This window comes from Pogona vitticeps, chromosome 3 (genome assembly GCF_051106095.1).
Source record: "Pogona vitticeps strain Pit_001003342236 chromosome 3, PviZW2.1, whole genome shotgun sequence".
In the NCBI taxonomy this organism is placed as follows: domain Eukaryota; kingdom Metazoa; phylum Chordata; class Lepidosauria; order Squamata; family Agamidae; genus Pogona; species Pogona vitticeps.
In genome coordinates this window covers 13979069-14004960 of record NC_135785.1, presented here as the reverse complement: position 1 = coordinate 14004960, position 25892 = coordinate 13979069, and the positions used below count along the sequence as shown (strand labels likewise).

Sequence of the window (25892 nt, the reverse complement as noted above, 5' to 3'; positions counted from 1 at the left end):
AAGCTATGTCTTTTTAGAAAAAGGCTCTGGAAAAGTCCATAATGGTTTCGAAAACAGAAGCCAGTAAGGGAAGAGGAAAATGTACCATGAGATGAAATGACTCAATAAAAGAAGCCATAGCCTTTAATTCACAACACTTAAGCAGGGCTGTTAATGATAGGACATTCTGAAGGTCACTAATCCATAGAGTTGCCATGTATTGGAAGCAGCCTCAAGACACATCAGTCGAGGTGGATGAGTCTTATTTCATGGGCATGAGGGCATGAGTCTGCTGCTAGCTTTAGTCCAGAGTTTACACAATCTATTTAAGTTGCTGGGTCCTATCCTGAAAATACATTTATTTATTTATTTATTTATTTATTTATTTATTAGATTAGATTAGATTAGATTAGATTTGATTTGATTTGATTTGATTTGATTTGATTTGATTTGATTTGATTTGTACCCTGCCCATCTGGTCTATGCGACCACTCTAGGCGGCTTCCAATATAACATAAAACAATAAAATAACACAAAATATTGCATAAATCATACAATAATAAATACTGTACAATACAAAGACAGAATAAGAAATAAATAAAGAAAAAATAAGAAGAAAATGAAATATTGGCTGGAGGGAAGGCCTGAATATACAGCCATGTTTTTAATTGACTTTTAAAAGGTGGCCAGCATGGGGGCCGCGTGAATCTCCAGAGGGAGGTTGTTCCAGAGGTGAGGAGCCACTGCCAAGAACGCCCGATTTCATGTCTTTTCCTTCTTTCTGGCACCTTTGATAAGGCCTCTGAAAGCCAGACTTAGACTCACTATCCCTACAAACTTTCAGTCACTGGCATCTGCTTCAGCACATAATCACAAATCCAATTACTGGCTCCAAGAACACGTAATCCTAATTTGTTATCTGCGCCCATCTGAGTGGGGAACACCACATAGATTGCACAATATGGGACAATATACTCCCAGATAATATAGATCTATGGTGGTGGTTCTGTCCCTTCACACATACACACAAATGTTAAGAGATAAAATCAGGGCTAGTTTAAGATCATTAACAAACCCATCCTGGAATTAATCTTAGAAAGAATAGAAACTGTTCAAATAGAATGCCTACCCCATCCATTTTCCTACCAACACCATAAAAATTTCTTGTGGGAGTGACTGCCATCTGTTAATAATGCTCTGAATGGAAAAGTCACATTCTTTTTGGCAGTCCTGAGCCTACAAATAATAATAAGCATGGAGAGAAAATGTTGTGTGTCCTCTAGTGAACTACAAATGTGCCCCCCCCCAGGAATTGCGCTTCACACTTTCATAATACATTCCCACTGATTGGCCTGGAGTCATTCTTTTGGCTGTTAGGAAGCCGTGTTTATAAATGCAAAAAATCCAGGAGAATTTATTTGTCGAGGATGTTTGTATGAAAGAAGGCTGACATGTTTGTTCCCAAGAAACTGGGTTTTGTTTCAAGGCTGTGGTATCGTTTTTTGCAATTGTACACCTTCTTTCCCTGAATTGATTGTGTAACCATGGTAGCAGGAGCTGCTTGCTATACTCTGTATCCACATTCTCTGAAGCCTAACAAAATAAAACAAAAAGAAATGCAATAGGAGGAGGAGGAGAAAATGTAAATTAAAACTTAAACTAAATCACAGATGGGCATGAACCACTGGTTCATGCTGGTTCATTTATCCTCCATGCAGGTGGATACCCTTCCTTCCTTCCTTCCTTCCTTCCTTCCTTCCTTCCTTCCTTCCTTCCTTCCTTCCTTCCTTCCTTCCTTCCTTCCTTCCTTCCTTCCTTCCTTCCTTCCAAATGTCACATCATTTGTGCCTCACCTCATTCTAGGAGTGTTAGGTTTGTCTTAGGTGCAGCTTCTAAAATTGAGCCATCTTCTTTAGTTCCAGTCTTGTCACACTTAAAATGTCAGTTTTGGATATGTGCAAGTACACATGTATGAACACAGCCAAATAGAGATGGGAATTATTTTATTTGGCATGCATTTCTAAGTGGAGCAAGTTAATAGCCCTCCCACGACTAACATGTGAATTAGAATATTGCTCTCATGTTTTGGCTCAAAATCTAGGTACATACAAAAATACATACAGAAATGTGCTTATTAGGGAAAGTTGCATTGAAAGTAGGAGATGAAGGAAAATGGATGCAAAATGCATTCATCCGGAGGAAATGTGTATAAAAAGTAATGTAAAAAATTAATGTAAATGTTTATTTTATTTTATTTTATTTATTGGATTTATATGCTGCACCATCTGGCAACCGGGCCACTCTGGGTGGCTAACAACAAGATAAACAGTACAATATCAAAACACAATAAAAAATAAAAAAAATCAACAAATATAATATACCTCTTTTTCTTTTACAAATTGGAACTGATGTGGAAATTGTATCTAAGAGACTTAATAATTTAAGTCTGAAGGAAGACAGATTCATCCATTCCCTCTAAGACGCCACATAGCTCTCAGCCAAGGCCTCACTTTCAGTCTTGTGTCCAGTTCTGGACACCGCACTTCAAGAAGGATGCTGACAAATTGGAACAAGTTCAGAGGAGGGCGACAAGGATGATCAGGAGGCTGGGAACCAAGCCTTATGGGGAAAGGCTGAAAGAACTGGGCATGTTTAGCCTTGAGAAAAGAAGACTGGGGGGTGATATCACAGCACTTTTCAAATATTTGAAAGGCTGTCATACAGAGGAGGGGCAAGATCTGTTCTTGATCATCCCAGAATGCAGGACATGGAACAATGGGCTCAAGTTGCAGGAAGCCAGATTTCAGTTGAATATCAGGAAAAACTTCCTGCAAGAGCAGTACAACAATGGGATCAGTTACCCCAAGAGGTGGTGGGTGCACCAACAGTGGAGACATTCAAGAGAAACTTAGACAACCACCTGGCATATATCCTTTGATTTGTATTCCTGCATCAAGCAGGGGGTTGGACTTGATGGTCTTACAGGCACCTTCCAACTTCACTATTCTATGATTCTATACACTACAAAATGATACAACATTAGAAGTTATGCCTTAGCATAACTTTAACCCCCAAAAGGCAATCACTTTTCATAATGATAAACCAATGTAGCATGAGACAGAATCATGATATCCTAACTTTGTAGATCTGGAAAGGACAACACAGGCCATCAGATCCTTTCCCCTGACAAAACAAGAAATCCACAACTAAAGCATAGTGAGCAAATTAAGCCTCTGTTTAAAAACCTTTAATAAAGGAGATCCCTTTACTTTCTGAGATAGTACCTTCTGCTGTCAAATAGCTCTTATTGTCAAGGTGTTTTTCCTTTAGTTGAAATCTCCTTTCTTTTTATTTGAATCCACTGGAGGGAAAAAGCTTGCTCTGTCAGTCATGCAGCAGCCCTTCAGATATTTGAAGATATCTATTCTGTCTCCTCCTCTTCTCCTGCCTAAATATGCTCAAGTCTCTCAACTGCTCCTCATGGAATGTGTTTCTCCAGGCCCTTTACTACCTTGGCCACTTTAAGACACATATCCATTCCATATCACCTGGCAGGACAAAGTTCCAAACAGAGTAGTCCTAGAATGAGCTGGAATTTTTAGCATGTATATATTACTGAAACAGTGACGTCTACGTTGGCTTGGACATGTTGTGAGAATGGCTGATGGTTGGATTCCAAAGGATCTCCTGTATGGAGAATTAGTGCAGGGAAATCGCCCCAGAGGGAGACCACAGCTGCGATACAAGGAGATCTGCAAGCAGGATCTGAAGGCCTTAGGAATGGACCTCAACAGATGGGAAACCCTGACATCTGAGCGTTCAGCCTGGAGGCAGGCGTTGCATCACGGCCTCTCCCAATTTGAAGAGACACTTGTCCAGCAGGCTGAGGCAAAGAGGAAGTCACAAAAGGAGCAAAATCAGGGAGCTGGTCAGGGGACAGATTGGATTTGTCTTCAGTGTGGAAGGGATTGTCACTCTCAAATTGGCCTCCTCAGCCACACTAGATGCTGTTCCAAGACCTCCATTCAGAGCATGTTATCATAGTCTTTCGAGGCTGAAGGATGGCTAACTAACTAACTAAAAATCTGTTCCCTGTCATCTTTCTTAAATTCTTTTCTCCAGAATAGGAGACCTGCATTCCAGTTGAGGCCTGGCAAAAGCAGAATAAAGTTATGGTATTGTTTTATTTGAACTGGACACTATACTTTTGTTGATGAAGCCTAGAATTACCCCGCTCCATCACATCATAATGTTGGCTGGATTTTAGCTTGTGGTTTGCTGGGACTTCTGGGTCCTTTCTAACACATACTACTGCCAAGTTGAGCACCACTCATCTGGAACAGGAGGGTTTTGACCTGGCGCCGACTTTGGTGACATTTTGGCGCCAGGTCAAAACCTTCCTGTTCCAGAAGGCTTTTAATTGAAATAACATCAACTGTGGGTCCTAATGGCAATTTTAATTGCATTTTAATCATTTTATTTTTTTACTGAATTTCAATTGAATTTTAACTATTGTAAGCCACCCAGAGACCTAAACAAACAAACAAACAAACAAACAAACAATATTTGTGCACCTGATTTTTATTGTTTATATTTCCTGCATACATTTTTCCCTAATAAAAAACATTTTTTTCGGTCCAAAGTTATGCTTGCACACACTAACATGGCTAGCTTTTCCAAAACTATATCTATGAAAGGTACTGAATTTAGCTGAATTGAGTGGAAATCCATCAACCTCATGGAGAAATGTATAAAAAATTGCCAAATAATCCCACTCTTACACCTGCAAAAGTGGACTTGATCCATACATTGAAACAGAGCAGTTAGTCTTCAAGGTACCACAATGTTGTTGACTTTTTTATTTTTTATGTTATTACCTCTTATGTTTGCACAGACTAACACTGCTTCTTCACTGATGTGTTTCAACCTAAATTGAAACAGCCTAAATTGACAATAATGAAGAATTTAGCCCACATTGCTTTCATCCCTAGTGTTCACTTAAGCCGAATTTGTGTATTTGCAAGTAAATCCAAATGTCAATAAACCTCCAGTGACTCCCTTCCAAGTGGAAGCAGATCTTGGTAAGCAACATACTCCTAGTCTTGGGATGGAAATAACAATCTGCTACAGTCATATACTGATGATGTTTCCTTTTGCCTTTTTTGTCTTCTCAGCTCTCCCTACTAGAAGAAGCAGGCTTTGGAGGTGTCCTCCTTTATGTCGATCCTTGTGATTTACTAGAGGCTCACAATCTGAGCAGCAAAGCATTTATGGTGACTTTAAATAGTGGCGGTGACCCCTCAACACCTGGATATCCAAGTATTGGTAAGTAGATGGCCCATTCAGCTGTTGATAAAGACATTTTATTTAAAACACAGGATGGTAGTTGTCATAAGAACATAAGAAGAGCCCAACTGGATCAGGCCAAGCTTCCTGTATCTAACTGTGTCCTCACCAGATACCTCTTGGAGCACACAAGACAACTAGATACCTGTCTCCTGATATCCCTCCCCTCCATCTGGCATTTGGAGGTCCCTTCCTTCAAAGCCTGGAGATTATACATCCCCATCATTGCTTGTAACCTGTGATGGAATTTTCCTCCAGAAATCTGTCCAATCCCCTTTTAAAGGCATCTAGGCCAGATGCCATCATCACATCCTGTGGCAAGGAATTCCACAAACTAACAACACACTGGCTAAAGCTCTCACTCTCCCAACGCTCAGTTTGAGTGGATGTCCGCTGGTTGTGGTCTTGCGTGAGAGAGAAAAGAGCTTTCCTCTATCCATGTCTATGGACTTCGCTCCTTAGACACAGGAGAACCATGGGTTTCTGCTTTATTTTGTCATGTGTCCCTCAGGCTGACTGCTCACAGCACCTTGGTGGCAGATAGGCAGGTCTCCAGGGGTTGCTGAACTGCATCTCCCATAGCCCTAGCCAGCATAGTCAAAGAGCCATTTTGGAGCTGTTATAACTATGGACATGAACGTGGAGGTGACATCCAAATTTGTTATGTGTCAGGTGGTAAGCACTGGAGCAGTAGTGTCTTAAGCCAATCCTTATTTCTTACTCACTGTCCACGGGTCAGGATGTTTTGTTTGTGCAATTTACCAAAATGTTGGCAATGTAAAAAGTGCTTCATAGCTCACTCTCACTTGAAGAAGAAAAAATCTTGAAGTGCAAAGAAATCTTTTGTTGGGATTTATTTTCAAGTTGAGGCAATCTAAATCAATGGCAATGAAGAACTGATTGATTGATTGATTTCAATGGGCAGTTCACAACAAAATAGAACATACATTGATAAATACGAATAAACAATAACAATTAAAATAATTGACAGCATAAAGCCAAATGGCACCAGAGGCAATTTTCTTTATAATAGCAGCACAAGAGGTATACAGTCAGTGTGAAAGCATTGATTTAAGTTGCCTCCTAAACATTAATACGGAGGGAGACGGACATAGCTCCTCTAGGAGCTGGTTCCACAAAGTCAGTGCCACTGCAAAGAAAGTCCTGTCTCCTGTGGATGACTTTCCAGCCTCCCTTGGGGTCTCTATGTGCAGGAGCATAGCTTGGGAGGATCTGGTGTGTTAGGCAGATGACATTGAGAGGAGATTCTCCCCAAAAAGTATCATGGTCTCAAACCATTGACATAGTGACTATTCCATCTTTCCGTCTCTGCTCTACAGTATACATGTGGCAATGAGTCCCACCTAATTTAATGGGAATTGCTTTTAAGTTACTAAGTGGAAGATAGTGCTTTGAAATGAATGAATGTGGTCCAGCTGGGATGTTCCTAATGTATCTTCCTCCTTCGCCCTAAACCCAAGAGCGAATGGTCTCAGTGGCTCACTGGGACCTTGCAGATGTATAAAAATAGGGCTGGAAAATAAATCTGCTGGGGAAAAAAATGCCACAGATTTTCATGTGAAAACAAAGAAAATCTTGCAACCTGCTGCAGTGCTAGGATGGGACAAGAATGCCCAGCGGTATTCTGAGAAGCATAGCTACAGTGAGACTGACACATTTTCCCTTCAGTACTTAGAAATAGGCTTTCTCTCTTCTCTCACACATTCTTGGATGAATAAATCATAGTTTCAGGGGCCTGCAGTTCAGAAGAGGAGAACGTTTTAAGCCTGGTGCAGTGTGGTAAGGCTCCTATGAAGTTCTTCTTTTGTGAAGTGGTCTTTTGTCACCATTGCCTATGGGTTTCATGATGGTGCAGTAAAAAAAAAAAAGAAAGATTATCTACATCTCAGAGTAGGAAAGGAAAGAAACAACACCTGGAATCCAGAGTTACCGCAGCACTTAGCAGCATGGAAAATGCCCAACGTTGATTATGCCTCAGCTCAGAGCGGGAAGGACAGGTGGCTACCTTACGAAAGCACCAGTCTGTGGCTAATTGGGAGGGACAAGGAGCAGGTTACCAAGCAGCTTTGTGTGGCCAGAGGGGAGAAAAAATGAAGTGTAGCTGATAGTGAATTATGCCAGAGGCTGCCGTTGAATATTGGCTGCCAGTGAATACTGCTGTGCCGGTAGATGACTGGCAAAGCTCCTGGTTGTAAGAGAGCTTGGAACGGCTCCTGCTCTTGTTTTTCTTATGAGCATAGCACCTGGATCCCCCAGCTCAGAGAAATAAATCCTTCTAGCTTGCCGTGAATTTTGTGATGGATGAGGAATGAAGTTGGAGAAAACGTGTATTTAAGGTGATCGCCTCTACTTCAGCACAGCCGGTCCTACAATCAGACAAAGTGAGGCAGCTCTCCCAAGCAATTTATATATCACAAAAGAGCAGGAAGTTGCTATCTATGTAAGCTACTGTTTAGTGGCAGAGACGGCAGTAAGTGCTTGTGAGGGTTGTTGTCTAAACGCGACACTGGTGAGTGGTATTTGCTGTTAGGCTTCAGGTGGCAAAACCTCACAGCCTACCACTGCAATTGGGTAATTGTTCTTACTAGGGCATACATGTCAAGCGTCTTGTGAGGAACATGTCCTCTGAGCTCTGAAACTATAAAATAAGGTGTGTTGGCAGAACTTCTTTCTCCAGGAAATACAAAATATCAAGCAGTAACTCAAAAGTTAGCCTTATTTCTATGTTGTTGTTTAGTCGTTCAGTTGTGTCCGACTCCTCGTGACCCCATGGACCAGAGCACGGCAGGCCCTCCTGTCTTCCACTGCCTCCCGGAATTGGGTCAAATCCATGTTGGTTGCTTCGGTGACACTGTCCAACCATCTCGTCCTCTGTCGTCCCCTTCTCCTCTTGCCTTCACACTTTCCCAACATCATGGTCTTCTCTTCTCATGAGATGGCCAAAATATTGGAGCCTCAGCTTCAGGATCTGTCCTTCCAGTGAGCACTCAGGGTTGATTTCCTTCAAAATGGATAGGTTTGTTCTCTTTGCAGTCCAGGGGACTAGCACCACAATTCAAAAGCATCAGTTCTTCAGCGATCAGCCTTCTTTATGGTCCAGCTCTCACTTCCATTCAAAGCTACTGGAAAAAACCATAGCTTTGGCTATGCGGACGTTTGTCAGCAAGGTGATGTCTCTGCTTTTTAAGATGCTGTGAAGGTTTATCATCGCTTTCCTCCCAAGAAGCAGGTGTCTTTTAATTTCGTGGTTGGTGTCCTCATCTGCAGTGATCACAGAGCCCAAGGAAGTAAAATCTGTCACTGCCTCCATATCTTCCCCTTCTATTTCCCAGGAGGTGATGGGACCAGTGGCCATGATCTTAGCCTTATTCCTAACCCTTCTGCTAATCCTTCATACATTAGCTTTCCCATGAGGTCACAAAACAGCCTAGAATTTCTTCAATGCAACATCTTTTATTCATGTGCCTGAAGGTTAACACTGCATTAGAAAGAATATTGTAATGTGGATATATATTAAAATACATATTTATGAATAGATAGATACCCTACCTTTTGGGTTAAAACACTCAAAAGTAGCATAGATACAAATCAAATTCACCCATGGCTTCATTGGCCTCTGTTGTAGCTGTGGCAACAGCTTAAGATGCTGTTCCATCTCAGCAGTATAAGCTGATCTGGAGGCTCAAGGTGCTAGTTGCACAGTAGGAAATGTTCTGCCCATCTTGCTCTTTTTGAAGTGTTATGGCCTTTTTGTTTAACCATCTAACTATACCAGGGGAGAGGGGAAGAAGTGTTAAGAATCATACTGTGAAGCTGTAACAAGTTTCCGTCAAGACTATTTGGTGTGGCAACCTGTCCACACACTGGAAATCTGACTTGCACTGAGAATCAGCTGAGCCAACAGCGGTGTGATGCAGCATGACCAAAATGGCAATAAATAAAATAAATAAATACAAAGGAGAGGAAAGCATCATTTGCTTCATTGTCATAGAAGGGTGTTAGCTATTCACAGCGTGAAACACCATGACAGCTCAGTGGGAAGGAACGGAACAATTTTCTCAGCATCTCAGACTACCTGACCTAGTCTTCTGCCCTGGGGAGTGACAGAAGTAAATGTAGCGCTCTCTCACTTTATTTTTGCTCATTTCATGGAGATGTTTGAAGAATGGCTTGCTGTTTATCTGTTTGCTTGACTCCACAACGTTTTATGTAGCCACCGTGAAAAGCAACGTTGACTGAAAGGCTTGTACCAGCTCTTAAGATGCCGGCTAAATGTCTAGACAAGGGTTTCCTGATGGATGTAATAAATGCTCTTTGGGGTATATAACATAGACTTATTCTTAGCATCCTCACTATGTACCAAAAGAGAAGGAAGGAAGGAAGGAAGGAAGGAAGGAAGGAAGGAAGGAAGGAAGGAAGGAAGGAAGGAAGGAAGGAAGGAAGGAAGGAAGGAAGGAAGGAAGGGAGGGAGGGAAGGAAGGAAGGAAGGAAGGAAGGAAGGAAGGAAGGAAGGAAGGAAGGAAGGAAGGAAGGAAGGAAGGAAGGAAGGAAGGAAGGAAGGAAGGAAGGAAGGAAGGAAGGAAGGAAGGAAGGAAGGAAGGAAGGAAGGAAGGAAGGAAGGAAGGAAGGAAGGGGAAATGAAAGGGTGGATCTGTGGGATTTGCCTGTTTCATTTGTTTTTATTTCTGTTTGCTGTATCTATTTGTGACAGATTCATACTGCTCCATAATATAAAGTTTTCCATGTCTGTGGCTTTCTTGGTGACCATTCCAAGGTGGAAGAAATCCTGCCCAAAACCCTACTGAGAGAGTGGTAGTGCTGGCATCCACTCCGTTGCCCCTCTTCTAGTGGGCAAAGAAGTCTTTGTTCAGGCTGGTTTTTGTCAGTTCAGCTTGGTTCTGTTAAAAGGGGATTTAAATTTATCAAATTTGTTGAATTTCAAATGGTTTGATTTTAAAATGTAATTTTTATAAAAATGCTTTTAACCTCGGCTTGGTTGACTCATTTTGTCATTAGCCAAATTGTCCTAGTGAGGGTGGGGAATAAAAGGCCACCATTAAATAGGACCACCTTAGAGTGCTACCTTTTAAAGCTAATTCATGACATGACTCATTCAAAAGACTCTCAAAAGATTGATATGCTACTGGTTGTAGAGCAGCAGAAGTAAATGATCTTACTGACTGTGATGTCCATTATTTTATTTATTATTTTTAGGAATGGGTGGTGTTGCATCTTGCAACTTGATTACACAAAGTACTCAGATCGGCTATATCTTCTTTTAAAACATATTTCTGTCTAGTTCAAAATAAGAATGCAGAGCAAGATGACACAGCAGGAAGTGTGGCCAACTGCCAGCCACACGTTCTGGAGAGTGCTCAGAGCATTACCTTATTTCGCCACCTCAAACCTTTCTGTCCATCTTGCATAAATAAGATGTAAGAAACACCCCAACACCAAATAAAAGAATGGTTTAAAAAGCTACTCATTATCCACTTAATGGCTTTGTCAAGTGCTGTGTCATTTTAGAATAAGTATCAGATGCAGAATATATGCTCCCCGTTCCTAAAATTTCAAATCCCAAAACACGGAAGAAGAACATGAATGGGGGAAATATTAAAAACTAAATAGATACACAGCTGGCTGGATAGCTAAGAGGTTTAGTTTTCTGGCTGCAGTGTGAGAGATTGGGAATTGAATTCACTAGTGAGCCTCCTAAGGGAAGAGCCAGCCTGTGCGGTCTTGGGCAAGCTGCGCAATCCCAGAGCACTTCCAGAAGAAGGGACTGGTACGTAAACCATTTCTGAGTTCACTCCACCTAGAAAACCTTGGAAAGGATCTCCATAAGTCAGAATCTGCTTGATGGCACACCATTATTGTATTAAACAGATACATACCCTTACGCACCCAAATCAGCAATTATGTAATAATGCAACTAGAGATAAATGCATCCTGCTAACTTTAGACCAGAAATAATAATGCAGCAGAATCCAGAACTGTCATTCCCTAAATGGTGGCAAGAAGGTGATTGCCCTTCTCTTTCCACCCTCCCTAATTTTTCAAAACCCTCCCATAGAAGTCTGGAAAATGATGTTGAGTAGTTGTTTGTTTGTTTGTTTGAGATGACATGGAGCAGACTACATTCCACCCAACATTTAACATTGGATTTAAGGCATTAAGCCAGATCTGTCCGTAATACCCGTTCTTCGCAGGCAGGGCGATTGAGAGCCTTGACTCTGAACAAGACCCAGAGGGAAAGAACAAGAAACCGGGCCTTTTTGGCAGTTCCTCCCCCCCAACCTGTGGAACAACCTTCCCATTGAGATCCACCTGGCATCTTTGCTGCATGGGTTCAATCAAGTACTGAAGATCTGGCTTTCTCTGAGCCTTACGTTTTTGAGCTCTTGGCCTTCCTTTTACCATCCTTTTTGCCATCCTTTTCATCATCCTTTTAACCACCTTCATTGCCATCTGTTTTAATTTATCCTGCTGTTATTTTATTTGTTTGAATGTATGTATTATTTTATTTTTGTTGTGTTTTTATATTGTGCTGTTTCTTGTTGTTAGCCACCCAAAGTGGCCTGGTTGCCAGATGTTGCGGGGTATAAATCCAATAAATAAATAAGTAAATAAATAATTTTAATGTTGGTTCAGCAGATTGTGCCAGTTCATGAAAGATATCCTTTGATTTGTATTCCTGCATTGAGCAGGGGGTTGGACTTGATGACCTTACAGGCCCCTTCCAACTTCATTATTATCTGACTCTATGATTTATCAGCCAAACAATCGTTTGGCACTTCAAAGCCCTGCCTCCTCTGGCATATACACTCTTGGAGGCAGCAGCCTGGTTTCCCTGCCCCGCCTCCTCTGTGCACTGCCTCTAAATAAGCACTCTCTGGAGGAGAAGGAACTTTGTTTGGCCAATAAACAAACCAGCACAGATATCTGAAGTGGCAGTTTGTGCCCATCTCTACTGCAGATTGTTGCATTCTGCTGCATTTTTCTTATTCTTCCTTACCCTTTTCTAATCTGTTCAAAAAACATTTAAATTTATGAGCTATAATATTTTCTTAGCAGCAGCACTGTATCACTCAAAACTGGGAAATTGTTAGAACTGCTTCAACTTCCAGATTTGTTTGTAAAAAAACTGGGATGTATCTTTCCTTTACCAAGTTAGTATATTTTGTAAGAGAGCAGCATGACCCAGAACATGTTCATTAAAACAAAAATGGCCTCTGAAATGGGAACAAACTGTCAGAATTTAGAAGGAGGATTCCCACTGCATAATTCATACTTAGGTTTTCTTCTTATGTATGGAAGTGAGAGCTGGACCATAAAGAAAGCAGACCGCCGAAGAATTGATGCCTTTGAATTGTGGTGCTGGAGGAGGCTCTTGAGAATCCCCTGGACTGCAAGGAGAACAAACCTATCAGTTCTAAAGGAAATCAACCCTGAATGCTCACTTGAAGGACAGATCCTGAAGCTGAGGCTCCAGTACTTTGGCCATCTCATGAGAAGAAAAGAGTCCTTGGAAAAAACCTTGATGTTAGGAAGGTGTGATGGCAAGAGGAGAAGGGGACGACCGAGGATGAGATGGCTGGACAGTGTCTGCGAAGCAACCAACATGAACCTGACACAACTCCGGGAGGCAGTAGAAGACAGGAGGGCCTGGCGTGCTCTGGTCCATGGGGTCACGAAGAGTCGGACACGACTAAACGACTAAACACACACAGGTTTTCTTCTTACTGCTGAAGGTCCTGGGCGGGATGCAATGATGGGCCCCTGATGGTGCAACTGTAAAATCCAGGGGGTTAGGAAGGGTGAGAATCCGCCCCTACTCAAGCTCCACCTCGTGGCCCCTAATACCAGCTTTGTAAGGCTGGGAGATCTTCCAGTGCAAGGATACTCCTAAATGTAAAAAGTTTGCTTCAATTAGTGGCAATTTGCTACTTCTGGTGATGTCACTCTCGTTGTGGAGGCAAAGCTACAGGACAAAATATTGGTCATCACTCTCTCCCTCCCCACACTGGCTGAGTAACAATAATGAAGGACTTCTTAACATTTTTTTTCCAAACTGCGTGAATGATCTGTTGCACTTTGTAATTCCTTATGCTGAATTGTATGTAGACAAACAGAGTTTTTCTTTTATACCTGTGTTTCCTTGTTTGCTTAGTTGTTTGACTGACAGCTGTGCTCTTACTGATTCAGTCTGTTGGGAAGAAATGGTTTGGTATCACGTGAATGCTTGTAGATCAGCATTTCCCCCCTTAAACTGAAATACAGTATTTCATCAGGTAGAAAAAAGGATACGGAGGAAAGCTATTTACTAGGCATCCTATGTAAATGGCAAAGCGTCACTTCTCTGAGGAGTTCCTAAGATAAGCCACAGGGTAATAGGATTTCTATTTCTGCAGGTGAGTATCAGTAGAAATTCTCAAGAAGCGTAGGGGCCAAGGTGACTGTGATCAGTTTTAAAATGCTGAAACACAACAGTGCAGTTCAATTACTTTATGCTTTGAAAGACGATTCCAGTGAAATGCTCTTCAGATGAATTAACTCAACCTTAGCAAAAATGCATGGTATATGCTTTACACTCTTAAAGGCAACAAAAATATGAAAGGCATGAGATCCTGGCTTTTATCTCTTCCTTGAGACACACGGCCTCAGATGCAGGTGATACCTGCCTGAGGTTGTCTGGAGGCTACGAGTAGGTGAAGATACTCTTTTTGTTTCTTTTTGATATGAACTTTATTTGATGGGATCTAATGAAGTAATCTAGTCCATGGAAATGTATGTCAAATAACGTTGAGAGTTTTTGCAACATCGCATGCTGCCTCTAGTAGGGTTTGGCTGGAAGGGATCCTTTCTGGGCTGGGGTGACTGACAATGTATCCGGCAATAGCCAATAGTTTCTCCTGCCTCTGAATTCAAAGACAGTCCCACCTCTGTGCTCCATTTTTTTTCCTCTCCAGAATCTGTTGAAGTCTGTTTTTGAAAGCAGTAAGGTTTGTCAGTTTGCTGTGTGATCTGTTCACAACTTAAGAAACGATTTTTAAAATTTTTTTTCTACTGCTAATATTTCAGAGTGAGTTATCGAGACTGTAAGTGCCAGTTAATGAGAAAAGGGGAACTTGAAGCTAGTCTGCTCTGTGAATCCCTGCACTTCTGCTGTGTCGCTGTATGAATTCAACTAGAAATTCAAATTTTGCAAGAAATAATACGTCTTAAGCTTTTAGGTACCACATGATTTTTTTTGTTTGTTTTTGTGCTTCAGTCTAACATAGCAATAGCCTGGAATTTATGGAAGAAGTCTTTTTAAGGCTAGAGCAACTGTATCACACAAATGTTGTATATGTGGGTGTTACGTTCACCCCGTGCCCCTGTTTCTTTTTCTCAACCCAAAGGGCTCACACTGGGGATGTTCCCTCTTTCTTTCGCTGCCACCAGTGGATTTCTTTATCCATGCTGTAAAGGACTTTAGTCTGACACTGGCTGCCAACAACAGAACTTGTTTATTAAAGGGTAGTAGGGTAATTCAGGATCACAGATGTTCTTCATTCATTTCATAGAATCAAAATCATTGAAATATCATATATTCTGCCACACATTCAATCACCTCCTGTTTTATTTGTTCACTTTAACCAGCTTATCTTTATTAGTTACAGTTCTCACTCTTTCTCTGTCTCTCTCTCTCTGCAAACCTCTCTCTCTCTCTCTCTCATGGACTTAACAAACTCTCTGCCTCCACCCCTCCTGTCCTCTCATAGGCTTATGCAAATGAGCCCCAGCTATGAGTGACAGGCGTGACGTGGGGCATCCGTCACAGTGGGTAATCCCAGGTACTGAATAATAGCTGAAGGAGAAACAGAAACGTATGTCATAGGAAAACATCCACAAGTCTGAATTGGCCTTAAGAAGGACAGAGGAGCAATTGAAAGGTTACGGGGGTAAAAAAAAAAAAATCAGCTTTGCTTGTTTTCTTGGCTAGTACCTTTGGCTCTCAAAAGAAGTGGGAAGAGGTCCAATTTTAAAAGCAGTCAAGTACAAACTGGAGGTTCCGCTTCGATCATGCGTTGTGTTCCAAATATTTATATGACGGATGTGGGTGGATGAGTAGGTGTTAAGTCACCTGCTGCACGTGCCTTGCTGATTTTTTTAAAAAAATGTCTTGCGTTATGTAGGGCAGAACCACCCCACATTGTGAAACTGTAGCACAAGCAGCCAAACACCCACAGAGAATTTGTGAAAAGCCCTTGACACTTGCTGCTTTAATAGGGTGGTATTGCTTAATTGAGCATAGTCAATTATTCTGCAGTGTTTACAGAGGATCGCTTGGAATATGGACAAGCACACACACTGCGATTGAAATTTATGCCCATTTATTTGTAACAAGTCCAATGATTTGATCGTTTCCCCCCCCCCCCCCCGGCTTGTTGCCCGTTATTAGCTTTTGTCTTTGCCAGCCTCCGCTTTCGGGATATGATATTTCTTTGAGGGAGGGACTTGAGCAGCCAAATTTAACTAGAAATCTCTGTGTTGCTTAGCAGTTTCACTCACATGTTCACACTGTGGCATTGGTCTAAAGGAGATCTTCGGGAATAATCTTGATGTGGGTATTGATATAGCCCTTATTTATACTGTACATGCTTTCAGGGTAGCGCAGAGCCCACAAACTGGGTGTTAATAGCTGCACACTCTCTTGCTGCATTTTTTTATCTTTGCAGCTGTGAAAGCAATTTGCAGTGCCATTCGATTTAAAAAATTCAGTATGTTTTCATGACATGCCCTCAACTTCATTGCAAGTGCATAACTGCAAAAACAAGGAAGCAAACAAAAATTTTCTTGGTCTTTGCAATCAATCCTATGGGTTGAATAATGAGAATCCATCCTAAATAAATAAATATTCAGCTTGACATTTCCAGCCCTTGTTCACCACAGTGAAGATATGTGGCAAAAACACATTGCTGAAGAATTCCTTAAACTAGGCACCAAATTAGAGACCAAGGGCTTGATCACACCTGCCAAAAAATCTCAGTTATACCGATTTCACCATTTTTAGATCCTTCATAATTTTCATTTCGCACAGCCAACATTTGCCCTGGCAAGCAGTTTATTCCCCCCTTGCTGGGAGCATTGTTTTAAATTGTAACCATAATGAAGCACTTCATTCCTTATCATTTCAGCATGTGTGGATGTTGCTGTTGATTTATTTCCTTTCTGGGCACTGTGGCAACTTCATGGCCACTGTGCTTGTACTCCTTTTAAAATTTTATTTTTAAAAGGGATATTGGTCAGCTGCTTGTTTTTGTTAGTACAGTGGTGCCTCGCTTAATGATTGCTTCATTAAACGATGAAACTGCTATACGATGAGTGTTTTGTGATCGCAAAACGATGTTTTAATACGCAAAATCCGCTTTGCGACGATCAGTTCCTTGCTTTGGGAACCGATTCTTCGCATTATAATGATTTTAAAACAGCTGATTGGTGGCTTCAAAGTGGCCGCCAGCTGCTCAGAATGGCTCCCTGCTGTGTTTTTGGATGGATTCCTCGCTATACAGGCACCGAAAATGGCCAGCCCTATGGAGGATCTTCGCTGGTGAGTTTTCAGCCCATTGGAACACATTGAGTGGGTTTTCAGTGTGTTTCAATGAGATTTTTTATTTTGCTTAACGAGGATTTCACTCTACAGCGATTTCGCTGGAACGGATTATCCTCGCTAAGCGAGGCACCAGTGTAGCAACTGCTATTAGCAATAACAACATGTAGACATTGCTCAGAAGGAGACAGCTTGAAGTAGGTTGGCAATTTGATCCCCCACTGTGCCTCTATAATATGGGATGGACTTGATGATCCAGAGGGTCCTTTCTAGCTCTGCAGTTCTAAGATGATGATGATAATGATGATGAGACAGCCTCTCCCTCCTTGTGGGTGAAAGAGGGGTAGAAAGACATGTCCTGCTTTCAATTGTGAAGTAATGAGTTTAGTGTTAATGTCTACTCTCTTTTTTTATTAGCCTTGCTCTTTATGATATTCTTCCTCCTCCCTATGCTGTAGCAAAGGGTAAAGAAAAATGAAATCCAAGAACTGAGAGGGGGGGCAGGGAAATAAGGGAAATAGGAATGAATGAGTAAAGGAGGGAAGGGAAAAGGGGAGGAAGAGAGAAGGCAAGCACTGCTCTATTGCTCTACCAATATGCCATTTTTGTTATTTTTTAAAAAGGACAATAGAAGCCTCACTGCACCAAGAAATAGTAGAAAAAAGGAATCAATACAAGATTAAAAATCAGTGCAGCCTGCTATAACACTTCAAATAGAAATAAATGAATTGATGCAGTTCAATAAAATGTGAACACGCCTGCTGATATAAATACCACATGACCACTGGGAGAAAATGTATTGGTACAACAGGGGTATGGAAAGAATAGATATTATAATTGGGGTTCTTTTCTTCCACGTGATTGAGCCCAAAGCTAAAGAGCTTGTGATATGTAGAAATGATGAACCAAATAGGAGGCTGGCTGGAAATGGCTCTGTTTTGTTTCTGGAAGTTGGGATTGAAAAGGTGCTGGGCAGATGCTCACATGCCATCACTAAAGGCTAACCAAAGAAAAAACTGCAGATCAAATAAAAGGAAATACTTCTTTACATAGTATAATGTGGAATTTTCTGCCAAATGATGTCATAATAGCTGGAAACTTAGATGGATTTTAAAGAAAGGTTGGAGAAAGCCATAGATGTAAAGGCCATCAAGGTCTACAAGTCGAGACAATTGGGCTTAATCCTGTCCCATTAAAAACTGGAGGACATTATAGTTGTTCCAACTTTGGGTGCTGCAGTTGTAGCATTATTGAAGCTGCACTGTTTCAAAAACCCAAAAATATATGGAAGAGAGTTATTTTGCTTTGAAGGATGTTTCTGTTCTAGTAAACGCTGGTTTCTAGAAGGGAAAGAAAAAAAGAAAGAGGAAAACTTCTCATTATCCGAGGCCAGGGGTTGTCCTTTGCTGGAGAGACATAAACAGCAGATAGACAACCACTCTGTAGCTGTAACCTGTGTTGTGGGGTCTACAAGAAGTTGGACAAATTCATCCCCAGATTCACTTCCAGTTCTACATTTGATTATTTAAAACCCTCCTGTGTTAAACCAAAAATCATAGGCCTGAAGCCAATTGGTCATCCTGAATCCAGTAGAGTCACTGAGCCCATTGTTGAATGGTGAGTCAACCCTTGCGTGATTTCTATTAATTCAGTAGGCTTGCTCACCTTGGTACTGCCAATTGAATTCAGGACATGACCCTCCCCATTTGAAAATCTCTTGTCCCTTTGTCCCTCAGAACTCCTCAAATGCCATTCAAAATGTTCTTGTGGAGACTTTTCACTCAGCAAGTGTCCTCGAAAGATCAAGAGAGTTTTGTTGAAAAAGTGGAACAGCAGTGATTCCCCTTTTGATTTTCTAAACAAGTTCCCTCTGACAGCCTGTGGTTATGATTTCAGGTCATGTTATTCTCCGGGTGCATAATCGTCATGTGACAGCCTTTATTTAGCACATGATGAGAAACACAGCCACATTGCAAGATGAGCCTATCAACAGCTACTAGCTATGAATCTCTGGATTAATTCCCCTCATATCAGAGGCATTATGTTTCTTTCTGAATACCAGCAGCTGGAAACACAAGCAGGAGAGCATTATTGCACTCATATTCTTTTTATGGGTTCCTGTAGGCATCTGGTAAGCTGCTGGCCAACATGGGCCTTTGGTCTGATTGAAGGCAGGTCTCCCCACATGCTTGATGGATCACCGGTATGCAATTGAAGTCATGAAATGCTCAGCAAATAGACCATACCAGTTGTAGTTTTGGTGCCTATGGCCAGGTACTCCTCTATGTCATAAATCAATTCCGCACTCCCCGATTGCACAGTTTGCCGGACCTCTGTCAGTCAGCTTCCTCCACCTTTCCATGCCCTCCCTCACCACCCTCCAAACACCCATACTATTTCTCATTTTTCCTGTCTAAAGGCCAATTACACAGATATTTCCCTTGAGCTTTAACTGCATGAGGGGAAGCCATATCATGGGCAGTCATGCATGGGGAAGAATAACCCTCAGAAAAAATAGGATGGTGCATGATGAAGAAAAAGGCTGTGTATGTAGGTTTGTATTTAATTTCCTTCCTTCCTTCCTTCCTTCCTTCCTTCCTTCCTTCCTTCCTTCCTTCCTTCCTTCCTTCCTTCCTTCCTTCCTTCCTTCCTTCCTTCCTTCCTTCCTTCCTTCCTTTACACTGTATGAGTTGTTACAGGTAAAACCATTTTTTCAGCTTATATGTGGATGTGGTGTGTGAGTTTGTCATTCAAGAATATATACTGGAGGTGGCTGGGAGCCACGCTGCTTTTGCGTTCTTCTCCCTTCTCCTCACCACTCGCTCATACATTTGGATTTAGAGACTACAAGCTAATTATCTCTCTATCAGGGTGCTTACTAATTAATGCTATGCAATGAGGTAATTATGGGAGATTTTTCTGTACTGGTATTATGTGTACAAGATCAAGACTAATGATAGTAGCTTACTACATTGAGTTTAACATGTTGTAAAATCCTCTTTATCACGAGGGCTAATTATTGTCACTTTCCTCCGAGTGTAGCTCTTCTGGGAAGAAATGATGGCGGGCTCCCAACGTGGCTTCCAGGCAGAGATGGGAAAAGATGTTGTTTCAGAGTAAAACTCCCAAAATAATCAACCAGCATGACCAGTCACTGTGTTGGCTAGGGAAGTCTGAAGGAATGTCCTCCCAAAAAACCCCAATAACGTTCCCCATTTTGGATTCCAATATAAAACAAACGGTTGTTCTGTTCTTATGTTGAGTGTGCAGCAAAATACCTCAACTCCTCTTGGGGAGAAACCAATAATTCTGCAATTCCTCATCCTCCAAAGGGAGAAAAGGACAAGTCGGGCCTGTTGTCACTATTTCAAATTGTCTTCAGGTCGGATCCAGTTTGTACTTCCGCTGGCAAATAGCTGTGGACACATCCTCCCCTGCCTTCTTTTGGAAAATGAACTCTGAAACGTGTGTGAACACATAGTTGGAACACATGTTAGTAAAGGAGGAGGGAGCTTACAGTGGGTATAATTGAAGGATTTGGCACCATAAAAGGACAGATTTCATCACCTTAAAAAAAAAAGGCAGATGAGATATAGACCAGAAAAGCAGATTGGCAAAGGAAGATATCTCTAGTATGCAATTTATAGACGTTTATGGCTATAGATGTTTATAGTTAGAGGAACCTTTGATATGATCCAGATGAGGTCTTCTTATACAGTAGTGCCTCGCTAGACAATGATAATCCCTTCCACTGAAATCGCTGTTTAGCGAAATCATTGTCTAGCGAAAAGCATTTCCCCATTGGAATGCATTGAAACCTGTTTAATGCATTCCAATGGGGAAGAATCGTCATTGTTTAGTGAAGATCGGCCATAGGAAAGCCACTTTGTGAACCATCGATCAGCTGTTTAATTCGCTGTCTTGCGAAGCTTAGGTCCCAAAAATACCCCTTTTGCGAGCGCGGAGGGAGCTGTCAAAATCGTTGTCTAGCGAAAATCGGTTTGCGAAACAGGGGCCAAACATTGTCCAGCGAAATTCCCCCATAGGAATCACTGTTTCGCGAATTGCTATAGCGATCGCAAAAAGCCAATGTCTAGCGAAAAAACTGTCATGCGGGGTAACTGCCTAGCGAGGCACCACTGTATTCCTAGTCCATTCTGGTAACTCACCACTTAATGGCTGAAACCTTCTTGCTTAGCATAGTAAATTGAACTAGAAAAGGTGCACTGAATCAGTGGGGATTTGTTGAGTCAACTCCTCTATATGTTCCATTGAATCAAATGACTGCTCTGGTTGCAAGTGACTTAATACGTTAAATAATATTGTGTTTATTTATTTATTTAAGTGCTAACTCAGTTGGTGCCCACTCGGAGGTAGAGACTGGAGGAGGTCGGAATGGGATGCTGGGGCACTGCTACCAAGTGGTCACCTGCCAGAGAAGGCAGGGCTCAGAACCACGGAACACCTACTGGGCTGATGGCTGAACTGGCACGAACTCACAAAATGGCGGTATGTGCCTATCTGTAGTACTAAGTCACAACCAGAGCAGGCCAATTTGAATCAATGAAACTTATGAAGGAGGTTACCCACCAAATCCCCACTGATTCAACAGGCCTACTGTAGTTCAATTTGTTATTTTAAGCAACAGATTTTCAGCCCGAATATAAAGTGTGTATTTATATTCACTTCTCATGAGGCATGATGAGGACACAAGACGGCTTACAACAATTACAAGACAATATTTAAATTAATAGTGAATATACAATACTAAAAGGATCAATAGATATAAATACCAAGAAAACATAAGCAACACCAAAATACGTACATTCAATGCAGTAGGGTACAACATCCGTTTTTAAAAAACCCACTCAGCCACCATTCATTAAGGGAAATTAAGACAAAGGTCTTTGCCTGAAGACAAAGGTCTTTGCCTGCTTGTGGATGGTAACAAGTGGCTTGATATTCCTGCAGAATATCATTCCTGTGTTGCTAGCAGAAAAAAGAATGCCAAGCTTTACACAGCAAAGGACAGCCTGAATGCTGACAACACCAATGACAGCAATCAAGATGGTCTACAGCAGGGGTCCCCAACCCCTGATCGGTGGCCATGTGCTGGTTGGTGGCCTCGGCCAGACTGGGCTACGGAGACAGATTTCCCGCCCCCTGCATGTACTCCCCCCGCACGCCCACCCACACAGCTTCTTTGTGCATGCGCGTGCGTGTGTGTGCCCCATGAGCACCCCCACTGCTTTGCACATGCGTGAGTGTGTGGGGGTGTGCCGTGTGAATGCTCCTGCCCTTTCGTGCATGCGATTGCCCATGCGCCCACATGAGCAAGCCCCACCCCTTCGCACATGCACGCGAGCGCAGGTGATGTCCCCCACGTGCACAGACCCCGTCTCTCCCAACTGTTCCACATTTTCAAAAAGGTTGGGGATCACTGGTTCCTCTTATGCTTACTACGGTTCACAAAGTGACACCATGCAAGGGAAAATCCCAGAAACTGAGTTCTTTTTTCATTAGTTAACCACTTCTCTCCCAAACACAACAAAATTGTTAGGGCTTTCTTTTCAGTATGTGTGAATGGTAGTGAGCAAAAGAGGGTATCCAGTAGGACCACTTTGACTGCTACCAATGGTGTTACCAACATTCAGGCTGCTCTTTGCCTGTGTCAGTTTTGGTGCTGTTTAAAAAATCCTCAGCCTTTTGTTTGGATTGGCCCCGTTTTTAGAATTGCCTGGTAAACTGTTGGTTTGCTCTGCTGGCACAATAACATTGATGCACTTTCATGCAGTGCTAATTCCTCAGGCAAAGTACTATTCTAATCAAGAAAGCCTGTTTGACATCTCCTGTCAGTGAGGTCCCAACGGAAAACCTGCATGGGAAAGCAGTCATACAGAAGCTGTCAATGCTTCATTGCCCTAGAAGGTATTCCAGAATAACAGTGTGTTATATAAGAATGCCAGACAGTGTAACACATGGGGCAAATGCATAGAAAGCTGAGGATTCCTGCTTCTAAGATAATTAATTCCAACAGATCACACAATTAGGATTATTTATTTATTTAGATTTTTACCCCACCCATCTAGACAGATAGTCTACTTTGGGAGACATAACAAAATTTTAAAAACAATAAAACAAATAACGTGTAAAACTCCAAGATATAAAAATATAGATATTAAGAGTAATCTTAATTGATTAGATAGGCAGGATATAAATAAAATAAATAATAAATAATAAATAATAAATAATAAATAATTAAAATACAGCAGGAAGGAAAGCCTGCCTAAATAGCCATGTCTTTAGTTTACTTCTGAAGACACCCAGAGAGAGAGCCAGGTGGATCTCTACGGGCAAGTTGTTCCAGAGGCGAGGGGCCACTGCTGAGAAGGCCCAGTTCCTTGTTCTTTCCTTCCGGGCCTCCCTCTGCATTAGGCCCCTCAATCACCCAGCCTGGCTAGAACGAGTGTCTCTGGTAGAATAATGTATAGCCCTTTGCACCTGGTCATAGCCATTTTTGTTTTTCCCCACTTTAGTGAATATCACAGACCCAGGTATGTCTCTTAACATGTATAGGGTGAATTGGCCTCAGTCTGTATGCCTTTTATTTGAGTACCAAGTAGATCAGGGGTCTTCTGCTCACCCCAACTATTTTCCTTTTCATGTAGTGTTCAAAGAAGTTCTCAAGTCATAATGAAATGGGGTGGGGGGAAGTCAGCAGTGGGAAGAAGACAGAGATAGAGAGAGACGTGGGTGGAAAATCATAACTGGCAAGTAACAAACATGAATAAATAAGGGTTCAAAAGCTGATCTTTGTGAGGGAAGAGGTAACATTATGTAGTGTTTGTGTATGGTGTTTCAGGAATAAGAGACTAGAGAGGGAGTTGTGTTTATCCTAGGGATATTGGCCCTCATTTGTCTTGTCCTTGAGAATGAAGAACTGAAAGATTTTTCTTGCTGGTGAGGATGATGGGGAATTTTCTGCAACTTTCAATGTAAGTTTTCACATTGACAAGATTAACGCCTAAAACAAAACTGTCATTTTTAACATACAAATTGTCCCTTTTGTGCAGTATTATACAATAGGCATAACTATGGGGATTGCCCCGAGTTAGATGATTTCAGTTTTGTTTATGATTTCAAGCATGGGGTGGGTTGTTCTCATCTTTCTCAACTATCCACCAGTCTTTTAAGCCTTGCTGTTTTCGAGTATCCTTCATTCTCAAAGGGAAAGAACACTTGGGACTGTTTATACAAATTTGACAGGAGAAAGAGAGGGACTTGCCTCACTCTTGGCTGAAAGAAGGAATCTCGTGGGGCTCTAAAATTCCTCATCAGGACATCTTATGCTAAGACAGCGTATATTCGAGTTAAAATCTTGGCGACGGGAGATCTCACATAACCTCTGCATGAATCCAAGTCATCCCTTTGTCCTGCCTCTGGAGATGTACGCTCCCTCTAGCAAACATGGTAAAAAATCTCATGAATTGCAATGTAGAAATAGTACACTGTGAAATGATTGATTCAACAGGTTGGCTTCCTGAATCTGTCTTTTTCTCAAAGCATGTACATTGTAACAGCATCTGTGTGTGATTCTTGCTTCCTCTGCCTTTTTTTTTGGGGGGGGGAGGGTTTGTCTTTTTGCCTGTTTTAAAAATTGGCTTGTGATAAAGTTCAGTATCTGGTGTAAGTTGATAGGGAGCTGTGTACATCCCGAGGCATCCAATTTGAGGAGGCTGGGACTGCACAACGTGGCTTTGAGACGCCGCAACATGAACACCTGTGTACACACCTGCATCCAAATCAGCAGGCAGCATTTGGAAGCAAGCGCCGCAAAGTCAGATGGCTGATTGTTTAAGCAATTAAAGGTATAATTAGGTTTATAATTGAACTTTTGCCTGGTGTGCATTCTGAATTTGGCAAGCCGAGAGAAACCCACCAGTCTTTAGCTCAGCTTGATATCTGTTCAAGCCAGCCGCAAGCCAGACTTAGGAGGTGGGCATGCGAACAAAATTATGCCTCAAGACTTTCTCACATGCAAAGACACATTTTGTGCTCCATCCAGTTTTCAATCATTGGATATCATTTCTTCTTCTTCTTTTGCAGCTTTTAGCTGTATTTCTATTAAGCTGCTCAGTTGGTGGTTTAATCTCTCTTCTCTCTCTCTCTCTCTCTCTCTCTCTCTCTCTCTCTCTCTGTGTGTGTGTGTGTGTGTGTGTGTGTGTGTTCATATGGATTTGTTTCACAAGCCTCCATAAGACATGTTGAAAAGCAGCATATAAAGCCTGTAAATATATCCCAAATACCACCCTCCTCCCTTAAAAGCTATTCTATTCTACATGGATTCAAGGCAAACAGTTATTTAATTTATTTGCAAAGGCTTTCACAGATGGGATCTAATGGTTGTTGTGGGATTTTCGGGCTCTTTGGCCGGCATCTTCAGAGCACACTGTCCTCTGAAGATGCTGGCCACAGAGACTGGCGAAACGTTAGGAAGAACAACCTTCAGAACATGGCCAAAGAGCCCGAAAAACCCACAACAACCAGTTATTTAATTATCTTACCAAGTAGCCATATGAAGAAAACCTTAAGAGGAAAATGACCTGCTCCTCTTGTTTTCTGGTATGTTTTTAAAAGCTATCCATGAAGGCATCTGGAATAAACCAGTTCTTAGACCCACAATGCCATCTTCTGTAATTCTGATTCTGATTCAGTTTGGAGTACAGTATCCCGTCTAGATGGATCCCAATTTTATTTGAGGGCTCCTGGACCATTCCTGCTTTGATTTGTTGCCATGGGCTTCAATCCGTGTGTAAATTCAGATTGCCAGCCCTCCCACTGATTTTCATCAGAAAACCAAAACAGCTGTAGCTTTTTGAATTGTTGCAGTGGTGTACATGAAAGTTAGTGACATAATGACCCTAAAGAGAGGATCTCTTTTAGGTTTAAGAGC

At 41.8% G+C, this 25892-nt stretch overlaps 1 protein-coding gene across 2 annotated transcripts in view; it reads left to right on the top strand.

The window, feature by feature from the left end:
- NAALADL2 (N-acetylated alpha-linked acidic dipeptidase like 2) overlaps nt 1-25892 on the top strand; it is a 988342-nt gene that overhangs the window by 630712 nt on the left and 331738 nt on the right. For both annotated transcript variants that reach the window (XM_078389637.1, XM_072996217.2), the window contains one exon: nt 5154-5304. In XM_078389637.1, coding sequence (XP_078245763.1) covers nt 5154-5304 — 151 coding nt within the window. The remainder of the gene's footprint in view (nt 1-5153; nt 5305-25892) is intronic.